This window comes from Protomyctophum bolini (assembly GCF_963924005.1).
Source record: "Protomyctophum bolini genome assembly, chromosome: 10".
In the NCBI taxonomy this organism is placed as follows: domain Eukaryota; kingdom Metazoa; phylum Chordata; class Actinopteri; order Myctophiformes; family Myctophidae; genus Protomyctophum; species Protomyctophum bolini.
The window spans coordinates 44323669-44338238 of record NC_137871.1 but is presented as its reverse complement, the minus strand read 5'-3'; the positions used below and the strand labels follow the sequence as shown (position 1 = coordinate 44338238).

At 42.1% G+C, this 14570-nt stretch overlaps 1 protein-coding gene across 1 annotated transcript; it reads right to left on the bottom strand.

The window, feature by feature from the left end:
- Nucleotides 1-489: 489 nt before the first annotated feature.
- On the bottom strand, nucleotides 490-9968 carry LOC308322320 (uncharacterized protein; the record flags this gene model as incomplete). Its single annotated transcript, XM_080773522.1, has 6 exons — nucleotides 490-1303; nucleotides 4435-4484; nucleotides 4704-4862; nucleotides 6368-6541; nucleotides 8088-8261; nucleotides 9817-9968. The coding sequence occupies 6 exons, from the start codon at nucleotides 9966-9968 to the stop codon at nucleotides 708-710; spliced, it is 1305 nt and encodes a 434-aa protein (XP_080629648.1). The 3' UTR covers nucleotides 490-707.
- Nucleotides 9969-14570: the final 4602 nt, after the last annotated feature.

Here is a 14570-nt window from a genome sequence, read left to right as displayed (position 1 = left end):
GTGGGCGTCCATCTTGTGCTAGCTAAATAGAGTCAATGCAGCGAGCTAAAATATAGCCATCCTTGCTCTAGAAAGCACCAATGTTTCCATCTAGACCACCGGATTATCAGCAAAAACCTCCGAACATCGCGCTAATTGACCAAACCACGGAGATCTCCGTAGATTAGGAGTTATTCAGCTTTTAGTCAGCCTCTATAACGGGAGGTGGACGGCAGCGCGCAATCCGGTCTAGGATCGCTAAAGAAGGAAAGGCCGACCCAAAATAATAATGAAAAAATAGTTCTCAGCGATGCGGATTGATATCCATAATAAAGCTAATCTGACGGAGCATTCTGACACGAGCGGAAGGTTATTACAGTCCTAAGGGCGGAGCATTCCGCCAAAAGTAGGGATTGTGTTAATGAGGTATAAATCTACATATTCATACATTGACCTGAGATGAGGGGGGGGGACACAACGACACAGCACTCCCTGTGGGGGGGGGGGTCTTTGGCACATCAAGGTTTGATTGACAGATTGTCACTGTGCTTCTTATATACATCATCAGTGTGATGTCACCATGATGTCATGATGAGTCACTCATGACCAAATATGGAGTCCATGATGTCAGGCGTACTGGCGGCGGTGGTAACCATGACAACCTGGACTCACTCAGACATGTGGAGTAACCATGGCGACCTGATGTGACCCTCGCTCACATCGAGACTCTATCTCTGCTCACACAGAAACACTGAGGAGGAGCCAGGCCTCAACCAGAACCCAACACAGAGGGGTTCAGTGGACGTGGTCTGGAAGGTGTGCAGGTGGGTCAGAGTGTCCTCTGAGGACACGTCATAGAAGGACAGAGTCCCAGCGGGACGGTCCACATACACTCCTACTCTGTAGACCTCGTCCTCCCTGACCTCACGGTCATCATCCACTGCTGCTCTGATGGAGCGTCTAGAGGGACCGACAGGGAGGACAGTCTCCTCCCTATTGTGTCTGACAGAGTAACTGTCACCACACTCCAGACTCCATGACATGCCATAGTATCCAAGCATACAGTCCAAACCACCTCCTTTCCTGCTGATTTCTCTGTCAGTCCCTGCTATATTAACAACTCCAGTGCACTTTACCTCAGAGTAGCAGTGTTCGCTCACACTCTCTGCACTCAGGACCTGAGGCCAGTGTCCATCAAACCTCTTTGGGTGATCAGGATACTGATGACTCTGTCCCTCCTCCACCACTGTGACCTTCCTGTTGTCCTCAGACAGAGTGAGGCGACAGTGTGCTGTGTTTGTGTCCAGTGAGAGACGCTGGGAATCTGATGAGAAAACACACAGTAACCATTAAGTACATCATTCACTGACACACAAACACACACACACACACACGCGCAGTCTCTCACTCACACACACACACACACGTGTGCACGTGTGCGTTTGCACCCAGTCTCTCTCACACACACACTGTGTGAGAGACACACACACACACACACACACACACACTGTGTGAGAGACACACACTGTGTGAGAGACACACACACACACACTGTGTGTGAGAGAGACACACACACACACACACTGTGTGAGATACACACACACACACACACTGTGTGAGAGACACACACACACACACACACACACACACACACACACACACACTTTTTCCAATTTAACAAATTATAAATGAATTTAATTTTAATTAATTAATTAATTTTTAATTCACCAATACATTTATTTATTGGTGAATTCAAAATGCAAAAACGCATCCAGCATCCCCCATGGCCACAAGGGGGATATCTCACAACGGGTAAGGGCTAGTTACATATAATTGTTGGGGTCCTTGACATGAAAAATGTATTGATTACATTTAGAAGCAAACCCGTTTCCCTAAAGCCTCTGTAGTTACACACACCGTCCACATGGGGCAGTAGTAAAACCATTCCCTAAAGCCTCTGTAGTTACACACACCGTCCACACGGGGCAGTAGTAAAACCATTCCCTAAAGCCTCTGTAGTTACACACACCGTCCACATGTGGCAGTAGTAAAACCATTCCCTAAAGCCTCTGTAGTTACACACACCGTCCACATGGGGCAGTAGTAAAACCATTCCCTAAAGCCTCTGTAGTTACACACACCGTCCACATGTGGCAGTAGTAAAACCATTCCCTAAAGCCTCTGTAGTTACACACACCGTCCACATGGGGCAGTAGTAAAACCATTCCCTAAAGCCTCTGTAGTTACACACACCGTCCACATGGGGCAGTAGTAAAACCATTCCCTAAACTAAAGCCTCTGTAGTTAAACACACCGTCCACATGTGGCAGTAGTAAAACCATTCAAGAGAATTGTTTTACAGGGTGAAGAGAGCCTACTGTCAGCTGTCCAGAGAATTGTTTTACAGGGTGAAGAGAGCCTACTGTCAGCTGTCCAGAGAATTGTTTTACAGGGTGAAGAGAGCCTACTGTCAGCTGTCCAGAGAATTGTTTTACAGGGTGAAGAGAGCCTACTGTCAGCTGTCCAGAGAATTGTTTTACAGGGTGAAGAGAGCCTACTGTCAGCTGTCCAGAGAATTGTTTTACAGGGTGAAGAGAGCCTACTGTCAGCTGTCCAGAGAATTGTTTTACAGGGTGAAGAGAGCCTACTGTCAGCTGTCCAGAGAATTGTTTTACAGGGTGAAGAGAGCCTACTGTCAGCTGTCCAGAGAATTGTTTTACAGGGTGAAGAGAGCCTACTGTCAGCTGTCCAGAGAATTGTTTTACAGGGTGAAGAGAGCCTACTGTCAGCTGTCCAGAGAATTGTTTTACAGGGTGAAGAGAGCCTACTGTCAGCTGTCCAGCAGTCCAAATATTATTACATTAAATCTCAGAGGTGAAGTGATGTCGGCAAGGTAAATGTAGGCCTGATTAAACCCATTTAGACCTGAGGACGATTCTACAAATGTCTTCTAAATCCTGACAGTTTTCTGAAGAAACCTCATGTTTTTATGTCAGTCGTTCTCAACCTTTTCCATGTCAAGGACCCCCAATAATATATGTATTTCGCCACCGACCCCCATCTGAAAATATGTTGTTCCAGGGACCAACATATTTGGTCTACAAGCTATGAGCTTGTAGATCTGCTATTTTTCAATAGCTAAAGTATAACATAATGCTTGAAACACCCGAATGGGTTAAAGTGGGATATTTGGTATATAGTCTTTTTCATTGGCCTGAACTATTGTCTATATTCATACATTCATGAATCCACTTGCTGACCGGCTGTCACTATTGGGCTTTCTTTTTCATCAACATCCTACGGCAGGCAAAATGCTCCAACATGTCAAACTTTCCTCATGCTTTAAGTAGCGTGTGACATGTCAAACTAAGGGGTTTTCATGATTCTGAATACATTCCAGGCATTAGTTTTGCACAAAAAAACACTCCTTGGGCTAAAAACGGCCATAGACGTCATGACAAATCTGATGAGGTCAGCACATTTTGGGCAAGTGGCTATGGCTGTTTGACATGTCACATTCTACTTCATGGCTCCAACCCCCCCCCCCCATCTGAAAATATGTTGTTCCAGTGACACCCCCCTCCCAGAAGCAAAGATTTTAGTTAAAATGTTCACACTGTAATAATTTATATTCAAAGATTTGAGGCACATTTTCACGATTTTTCAAAACTAGCAGGCCTACAAGCTCATAGCGCGGCACTCGGTGCTGCGCTATGAGCTTGTAGATCTGCTATTTTTCAATAGCTAAAGTATAACATAATGCATTAAAACACCAAAAGGGGTTCCCGCCCAGAATGGGTTAAAACATAATGGAAGGTTGACATATTTTCCTGCCATAGGATGTTAATGGTCACAAGAAACCCCTATAAAAAAGCCCAATACTTTCAGCCGGTCATTAGTGGATGCATTAATGTATGTATTTTAGGCCAATGAAAAAAGACTATATTCCCATCCGTCAACCTCGACTGCCGGACTACTAGACAAGGAGGTTAAATGGGAGGCTATTGTGCAAAGTCAAAGTGACCAAAACAAGCTACTGGTAGTTAATTCAGCATTCTTTTATTGAGCGGTCAGGCCGGTATGGTAGGCCTCAGGCCTAGCAATATAGGCCTCAGGCCTACCATATCTGGCCCACGTTCAAATATGTGAGTGAGAACACGTGAGTGAGTGTTTCTGTCATTCCGATCTCCCACATATTTCTATTGACTGGCTTTATCTCTCAGCCAAGGCTGTAGTTGTCTGCAACGTGTCACTAAGGAGTATGAAATCCTTGTTTGACCAACACGCACACGCCTGAAGATGCACTGTGTGCGCGCCAGACTGCGTGCTTGACAAACTACAATGTGAAAGCAAACCCAGCCAACAATGTTACAACTACAGCCCTGGAGTCTACCAAACTATACAGTAGGTGTTAAAAAAACTCTGTATAAGATGTCAATAGTGAGAGATACTCACGTCCTTGAATGAGATGAGGATTGAACCGATCTTCTCCACCATGTTTCACTCTGTAGGAAGTAGAACAACAATGCATCAATGTCTGACTGTCTAACACAACGTCTCCACTAGCTGACACTACAGTGTTTCACTCTGTAGGAAGTAGAACAACAATGCATCAATCATCACATGTCTGAAACTAGTAAAATAGTGGTGATGCCCCACAAACATTACCCACACATAGTAAAGGGTTCTGCTGTAAACCGGGCCCCACAACAGGGTCTACTCACTTGAGATTCTCCAGCCCAGCAGAGAGCAGCATCTTCATTCCTGACTCATTCACCATGTTGAGACTCAGGTCCAATTCTCTCAGATGGAGGGAGGGATTAGAAGTTAGAGCTGAGGCCAGAACTTCACAGCATCTCTCTGACAACCAGCAGTTCTCCAGTCTAAATGAAGAATACAACCAGATGTGTGTGTGTGTGTGAGAGAGAGAGAGAGAGAGAGAGAGAGAGAGAGAGAGAGAGAGAGAGAGAGAGAGAGAGAGAGAGAGAGAGAGAGAGAGAGAGAGAGAGAGAGAGAGTGATTCAAATTGCATGTGAATTATTGTATGTGAATCACATTGAATGTGAATCACATTGAATGTGAATCACATTGAATGTGAATCACATTAAATGTGAATCACATTGGCATGTTCTAAGTCAGAGGGAGGGTGAGCTAATTGTATTTATAGTCCAAGGGAGGGTGATCCAATTCTGATAATAAAATAGTCTGGGTTTTTATATATACATACACAATTCAGTCGAACTTTGTCTAATAAAACCCTCTGTTTCTTTGACTTGTAGTTGGTACTTCCCAACGCTGGCCATGCGAGGCTACAGTTTATCATTGTTCCTCCTATGTGTCAATCATTGTGATTGGCCTATCCACGCACACACACGCACACGCACGCACGCACACACACACGCACACGCACACACACACACACACACACACACACACACACACACACACACACACACACACACACACACACACACACACACACACACACACACACACGCACACGCACACGCACACACACACACACACGCACACGCACACGCACACACACACACACACACACACACACACAGGCTACTGAAGGATAGTCTGTCTCAGTCCCTCATATCTCTGGACACTTTCTTCATACTGAGCAAGCACAGAAACGCTATTGACCCATTTTGGACTGAGGTCGATAAAAAAAGGCTTCTAAATCCTAACATTATTCTGAAAAACCTATGTTTCTATGTCAGTGGTGCTCAACCTTTTTCATGTCAAGGACCCCCAGAATTATCTCTATTGGGCCACGGACCCCCATCTGAAAATATGTAGTTCCAGGGACCCCCAAGAAGCAAATATTTTAGTTAAAAATGTTCGCTCTGAAATATATATTCAATGATTTGCGCCACATTTTAACGATTAAAAAAAAAATAGTGAACCTACACGCTCGTAGCGCTATGAGCTTGTAGATCTGCTATTTTTCAAAAGCTAAATTATAACATAATGTTTAACCTATTTAGGCCTGACGTAAAAATATATGGAGTATACGGTTGTCTCCGCACATACGTGTAGTTAGCACCATTAGGCACCGTTAGCCTAGCTACGTTTATAAACGTAGATAGCAGCAAAATAGTTAATATAAATATCATTGAAAACTAGGGGATGACACTCTGACAACATAACACAATGAACCACTCAGAGGTGTTTAGGTTTTAAATGTGGTATCTCAGCATAAAGACTACATACATTAGTCACTGTATCTTATCAATATTATGGTCAGTGTGAGTTACCATGATATTAACCTCATCCACACTCTTCAAATACTACCACCCTCATAACTACATTATAATCACTTACTATAACAGAACTTTCCTTAACCAAATACAAATAAAAAATGTTAAATTAATCTGACCTGAGAGTCTCCAGACAACAGTTTGGGCTCTTTAGTGCAGCACAGATGAGATCCAGTCCAGAATCCTTCAAGCCGTTTCCACTCAGGTCCAGTTCTCTCAAATGGGACGGATTGGAGCTGAGAGCTGAAGCCACATCTTCACAGCCTCTCATTGACAAGGAGCAGTTCTTCAGTCTAAATGAAGAATACAACCAGATGTGTGTGAGAGAGAGAGAGAGAGAGAGAGAGAGAGAGAGAGAGAAAGAGAGAGAGAATGTGATTAAAATTCATGTGAATTATTGTATGTGAATTATTGCATGTGAATCACATTCAATGTGAATCACATTCAATGTGAATCACATTGGCATGTTCTAAGTCAGAGGGAGGGTGATCCAATTCTGATAATAAAATAGTCTGGGTTTTTATATATACATGTTTTACTGCAGCTTTCGTTTTTATTTATTCGAACTTTGTCTAATAAAACCCTCTGTTTCTTTGACTTGTAGTTGGTACTTCCCAACGCTGGCCATGCGAGGCTACAGTTTATCATTGTTCCTCCTATGTGTCAATCATTGTGATTGGCCTATCCACACGCACGCACACACACACACACACACACACACACACACACACACACACACACACACACACACACACACACACACACACACACACACACACACACACACACACAGGCTACTGAAGGATAGTCTGTCTCAGTCCCTCATATCTCTGGACACTTTCTTCATACTGAGCAAGCACAGAAACGCTATTGACCCATTTTGGACTGAGGTCGATAAAAAAAGGCTTCTAAATCCTAACATTATTCTGAAAAACCTATGTTTCTATGTCAGTGGTGCTCAACCTTTTTCATGTCAAGGACCCCCAGAATTCTCTCTATTGGGCCACGGACCCCCATCTGAAAATATGTAGTTCCAGGGACCGCCCCCAGAAGCAAATATTTTAGTTAAAAATGTTCGCTCTGAAATATATATTCAATGATTTGCGCCACATTTTAACGATTTTTCAAAAAATAGTGAACCTACACGCTCGTAGCGCTATGAGCTTGTAGATCTGCTATTTTTCAAAAGCTAAATTATAACATAATGTTTAACCCATTTAGGCCTGACGTAAAAATAAAAAAACGTCTTCTGAAAGAATTTATATAATCATAGATTTTTGTTGCATTCACGATTCTTTCAAAAATAACAGACCTACAAGCACGTAGCGTGCCACTCTGCACGCTATGATCTTGTAGATTTGCTATTTTTCAATAGCTAAAGTATAACATAATGCTTAGTTAAAACACCAAAAGGGGTCCCTGCCCAAAATGGGTTAAAACACCAAAAGGGGTTCCTGCCCTAAGCTACTACGCTTTCATATATGGAGTATACGGTTGTCTCCGCACACACGTGTAGTTAGCACCATTAGGCACCGTTAGCCCAGCTACGTTTATAAACTTAGATAGCAGCAAAATAGTTAATATAAATATCATTGAAAACTAGGGGATGACACTCTGACAACATAACACATTGAACCACTCAGAGGTGTTTAGGTTTTAAATGTGGTATCTCAGCATAAAGACTACATACATTAGTCACTGTATCTTATCAATATTATGGTCAGTGTGAGTTACCATGATATTAACCTCATCCACACTCTTCATATACTACCACCATCATAACTACATTATAATCACTTACTTAACCAAATACAAATAAAAATGTTAAATTAATCTGACCTGAGAGTCTCCAGACAACAGTTTGGGCTCTTCAGTGCAGCACAGATGAGATCCAGTCCAGAATCCTTCAAGCCGTTTCCACTCAGGTCCAGTTCTCTCAAATGGGACGGATTGGAGCTGAGAGCTGAAGCCACATCTTCACAGCCTCTCATTGACAAGGAGCAGTTCTTCAGTCTAAATGAAGAATACAACCAGATGTGTGTGTGAGAGAGAGAGAGAGAGAGAAAGAGAGAGAGAGAGAGAGAGAGAGAGTGTGATTAAAATTCATGTGAATTATTCTATGTGAATTATTGCATGTGAACCACATTCAATGTGAATCACATTCAATGTGAATCACATTAAATGTGAATCACATTGGCATGTTCTAAGTCAGAGGGAGGGTGAGCTAATAGTATTTATAGTCCAAGGGAGGGTGATCCAATTCTGATAATAAAATAGTCTGGGTTTTTATATATACATGTTTTACTGCAGCTTTCGTTTTTATTCAGTTGAACTTTGTCTAATAAAACCCTCTGTTTCTTTGACTTGTAGTTGGTACTTCCCAACGCTGGCCATGCGAGGCTACAGTTTATCATTGTTCCTCCTATGTGTCACACACGAAATAAAAGCCTGTCTACTGAAGGATAGTCTGTCTCAGTCCCTCATATCTCTGGACACTTTCTTCATACTGAGCAAGCACAGAAACGCTATTGGCCCATTTTGGACTGAGGTCGATAAAAAAAGGCTTCTAAATCCTAACATTATTCTGAAAAACCTATGTTTCTATGTCAGTGGTGCTCAACCTTTTTCATGTCAAGGACCCCCAGAATTATCTCTATTGGGCCACGGACCCCCATCTGAAAATATGTAGTTCCAGGAACCCCCCAGAAGCAAATATTTTAGTTAAAAATGTTCGCTCTGAAATATATATTCAATGATTTGCGCCACATTGTAACGATTTTTCAAAAAATAGCAGACCTACAAGCTTGTAGCACGCCACTCTGTGGCGCGCTATGAGCTTGTAGATCTGCTATTTTTCAAAAGCTAAATTATAACATAATGTTTAACGCATTTAGGCCTGACGTAAAAATATAAAAACGTCTTCTGAAAGAATTTATATATTCATAGATTTTTGTTGCATTCACGATTCTTTCAAAAATAGCAGACCTACAAGCTCTAAGCGTGCCACTCTGCACGCTATGAGCTTGTAGATCTACTATTTTTCAATAGCTAAAGTATAACATAATGCTTAGTTAAAACACCAAAAGGGGTTCCTGCCCAAAATGGGTTAAAACACCAAAAGGGGTCCCTGCCCAAAATGGGTTAAAACACCAAAAGGGGTTCCTGCCCTAAGTAAGCTAAGCTACTACGCTTTCATATATGGAGTATACGGTTGTCTCCGCACATACGCGTAGTTAGCACCATTAGGCACCGTTAGCCTCGCTACGTTTATAAACTTAGATAGCAGCAAAATAGTTAATATAAATATAATTGAAAACTAGGGGATGACACTCTGACAACAAAACACATTGAACCACTCAGAGGTGTTTAGGTTTTAAATGTGGTATCTCAGCATAAAGACTACATACATTAGTCACTGTATCTTATCAATATTATGGTCAGTGTGAGTTACCATGATATTAACCTCATCCACACTCTTCAAATACTACCACCATCATAACTACATTATAATCACTTACTATAACAGAATTTATCCACATCACAATAAAAAATGTTAAATGAATCTGACCTGAGAGTCTCCAGACAACAGTTTGGGCTCTTCAGTGCAGCACAGATGAGATCCAGTCCAGAATCCTTCAAGCCGTTTCCACTCAGGTCCAGTTCTCTCAAATGGGACGGATTGGAGCTGAGAGCTGAAGCCACAACTTCACAGCCTCTCATTGACAAGGAGCAGTTCTTCAGTCTAAATGAAGAATACATCCAGATGGAGAGAGAGAGAGAGAGAGAGAGAGAGAGAGAGAGAGAGAGAGAGAGAGAGAGAGAAGGGGGAGGGGAGATTAAAACCAATAAAATACATATTCCTGGATAGATAATAATACCCCTCTGTTGCTTTCACTTGTAGAACGAACACACACACACACACACACACACACACACACACACACACACACACACACACACACACACACACACCCTCATATCTCTGGACACTTTCTTCATAATGAGCAAGCACAGAAACGCTATAGGCCCATTTTGGACTGAGGTCGATAAAAAAAAGGCTGCTAAATCCTAACATTATTCTGAAAAACCCATGTTTCTATTCAGTGGTGCTCAACCTTTTTCATGTCAAGGACCCCCAGAATTCTCTCTCTATTGGGCCACGGACCCCCATCTGAAAATATGTAGTTCCATGGACCCCCCCACCCAGAAGCAAATATTTTAGTTAAAAATGTTCGCTCTGAAAAATATATTCAATGATTTGAGCCACATTTTAACGATTTTTCAAAAATAGCAGATCTACAAGCTCGTAGCGCGCCACTCGGTGGCGCGCTATGAGCTTGTAGATCTGCTATTTTTCAATAGCTAAATTATAACATAATATTTAACCCATTTAGGCCTGACGTCGAAATTAAAAAAAAGTATTCTGAAAGAATTTATATTTAAAGATCTGTGTTGAATTTTCACGATTTTTCAAAAATAGCAGACCTACAAGCTCGTAGAGCTTGTAGTGTGAGTTACCATGAAATTAACCTCATCCACACTCTTCAAATACTACCACCATCATAACTACATTATAATCACTTACTATAACAGAATCTATCAACATCACAATAAAAAATGTTAAATTAATCTGACCTGAGAGTCTCCAGACAACAGTTTGGGCTCTTCAGTGCAGCACAGATGAGATCCAGTCGAGAAACCTTCAAGACGTTTCCACTCAGGTCCAGTTCTCTCAGACAACAGTTTGGGCTCTTCAGTGCAGCACAGATGAGATCCAGTCCAGAATCCTTCAAGACGTTTCCACTCAGGTCAAGTTCTCTCAAATGGGACGGATTGGAGCCGAGAGCTGAAGCCACATCTTCACAGCCTCTCATTGACAAGGAGCAGTTCTCCAGTCTAAATGAAGAATACAACCAGATGGAGAGAGAGAGAGAGAGAGAGAGAGAGAGACAGAGACAGAGAGAGAGAGAGAGAGAGAGAGAGGAGAGAGAGAGAGAGAGAGGGGAGATTAAAACCAATAAAATACATATTCCTGGATAGATAATAATACCCCTCTGTTGCTTTCACTTGTAGAACGAACACACACACACACACACACACACACACACACACACACACACACACACACACACACACACCCTCATATCTCTGGACACTTTCTTCATACTGAGCAAGCACAGAAACGCTATTGGCCCATTTTGGACTGAGGTCGATAAAAAAAAGGCTTCTAAATCCTAACATTATTCTGAAAAACCCATGTTTCTATTCAGTGGTGCTCAACCTTTTTCATGTCAAGGACCCCCATAATTCTCTCTATTGGGCCACGGACCCCCATCTGAAAATATGTAGTTCCATGGACCCCCCCCCAGAAGCAAATATTTTAGTTAAAAATGTTCGCTCTGAAATAAATATTCAATGATTTGAGCCACATTTTAACGATTTTTCAAAAATAGCAGATCTACAAGCTCATAGCGCGCCACCTAGTGGCGCGCTACGAGCTTGTAGATCTGCTATTTTTCAATAGCTAAATTATAACATAATATTTAACCCATTTAGGCCTGACGTCGAAATAAAAAAAATGTATTCTGAAAGAATATATATTTAAAGATCTGTGTTGAATTTTCACGATTTTTCAAAAATAGCAGACCTACAAGCTCGTAGCGCTTGTAGTGTGAGTTACCATGATATTAACCTCATCCACACTCTTCAAATACTACCACCATCATAACTACATTATAATCACTTACTATAACAGAATTTATCCACATCACAATAAAAAATGTTAAATTAATCTGACCTGAGAGTCTCCAGACAACAGTTTGGGCTCTTCAGTGCAGCACAGATGAGATCCAGTCCAGAATCCTTCAAGACGTTTCCACTCAGGTCCAGTTCTCTCAGACAACAGTTTGGGCTCTTCAGTGCAGCACAGATGAGATCCAGTCCAGAATCCTCCAAGCCGTTTCCACTCAGGTCCAGTTCTCTCAAATGGGACGGATTGGAGCTGAGAGCTGAAGCCACATCTTCACAGCCTCTCATTGACAAGGAGCAGTTCTTCAGTCTAAATGAAGAATACAACCAGATGTGTGTGTGAGAGAGAGAGAGAGAAAGAGAGAGAGAGAGAGAGAGAGAGAGAGAGAGAGAAGGGGGGAGGGGAGATTAAAACCAATAAAATACATATTCCTGGATAGATAATAATACCCCTCTGTTGCTTTCACTTGTAGAGCGAACACACACACACACACACACACACACACACACACACACACACACACACACACACACACACACACACACACACACACACACACACACACACACACACACACACACACACACACACACACACACACACACACACACACACACACACACACACCACACACACACACAGTCCCCTCATATCTCTGGACACTTTCTTCATACTGAGCAAGCACAGAAACGCTATTGACCCATTTTGGACTGAGGTCGATTAAAAAAAAAGGCTTCTAAAGATTTTTCTGAAACAACTTTTTCGAACAACAACTATATGCTATCTGGGGGAAGGCCATTCACTAATAGAGTGGAGGAGAAGGGCATTAGGACCCTTCAAGATATTAATGGAGCAAATAATATTATGGACTTCCAGGACATAGTTAGAAGGTACGGGATTGATAGGCATTCCTTGTTCTTTTATTTCAGAATCAGATATGCTTGTAGAGCCTATGGGGTTCCTGGGGAGCAGAATTAAAAGACCATCCCATTCTTAACTTGTTCCAAAATGCCCCCTAAACAGAATCGTGTCATATTTAATATGATCAACTAAATGCCCAGAAATATGCCCCCTCTACAGAATGGAGGCCTGGAATAGGATATAGCTGATGAAGGGCGGGAATTAGATTGGGATGGTCACTTGGAGAATGTGGCTGGAGCATCAAAGAATCCAAATCATCAGTATATACACTTTAAGTTTTGTCACAGAGCGTATGTAACGCAGAGAATAGGCACCGAATGGATTGGCATCTGACCCATACTGCACATTCTGTGCCCCAGGAACTCTGGGCTCATTTGTTCATATGGTATGGGAATGTCCGGGGATCTACGAGTTTTGGGAAGAGTTACAAGGACTTTGACAGACCTATTGGAGGTGCAATTCCGATGGATCCATTTGTACACCTGTTAAACGATGATTCTATGTTACCTCTTACGGCAAAGACACGCAAGGTCTGGTTGCTGGACTTACGGCAGCCAAAAAGATCATAGCCCAACGCTGGAATCCCCCACATGACATTTCAAAACACATTGGCTACGGAGCTTTCTGGACATTGCTTACCTGGAACTGTCATCGGCAAGGATTAATGAGGCCCAAGAGGCACAATTTCAATGTGGACAGACCTAATATTAGACCTGAAAGACTTACTGACCCGGTGATATTGTAATTGAGGTGTTGTGGGTTGATTGTTCTGTGAATAGGATGGGGAGGGGGAGGGAGGGGTTTCTCTCTGTGTGTGTGTGTGTGTGTGTGTGTGTGTGTGTGTGTGTGTGTGTGTGTGTGTGTGTGTGTGTGTGTGTGTGTGTGTGTGTGTGCGTGCGCACACACGAGTATGCATGTGAGAGTGAATGTTTTGAGTTCAATTATATACACTGTATAATGACTATGCTGTGTATTTTGTTCAAAAAACTAATAAAAATTGAATGAGAAAAAAGAAAAAACCTATGTTTCTATGTCAGTGGTGCTCAACATTTTTCTTGTCCAAGGACCCCCAGAATTCTCTCTATTGGGCCACGGACCCCCATCTGAAATATGTAGTTCCAGGGACCCCCCAGAAGTAAATACTTTAGTTAAAAATGTTCGCTCTGAAATATATATTCAATGATTTGCGCCACATTTTAACGATTTTTCAAAAATAGCAGACCTACAAGCTCATAGCGCGCCACAGAGTGGCGTGCTATGAGCTTGTAGGTCTGCTATTTTCTGCTATTTTTCAATGGATAAATTATAACATAATATTTAACCATTTAGGCCTGACGTCGAAATAAAAAAAAAGTATTCTGAAAGAATATATATTAAAGGTCTGTGTTGCATTTTCACAATTTTTCAAAATAGCAGACCTGTGTGACCAGTGTGAGTTACCATGATATAACCTCATCCACACTCTTCAAATACTACACCATCATAACTACATTATAATCACTTACTATAACAGAATTTATCCACATCACAATAAGAAATGTTAAATGAATCTGACCTGAGAGTCTCCAGACAACAGTTTGGGCTCTTCAGTGCAGCACAGATGAGATCCAGTCCAGAATCCTTCAAGCCGTTTCCACTCAGGTCCAGTTCTC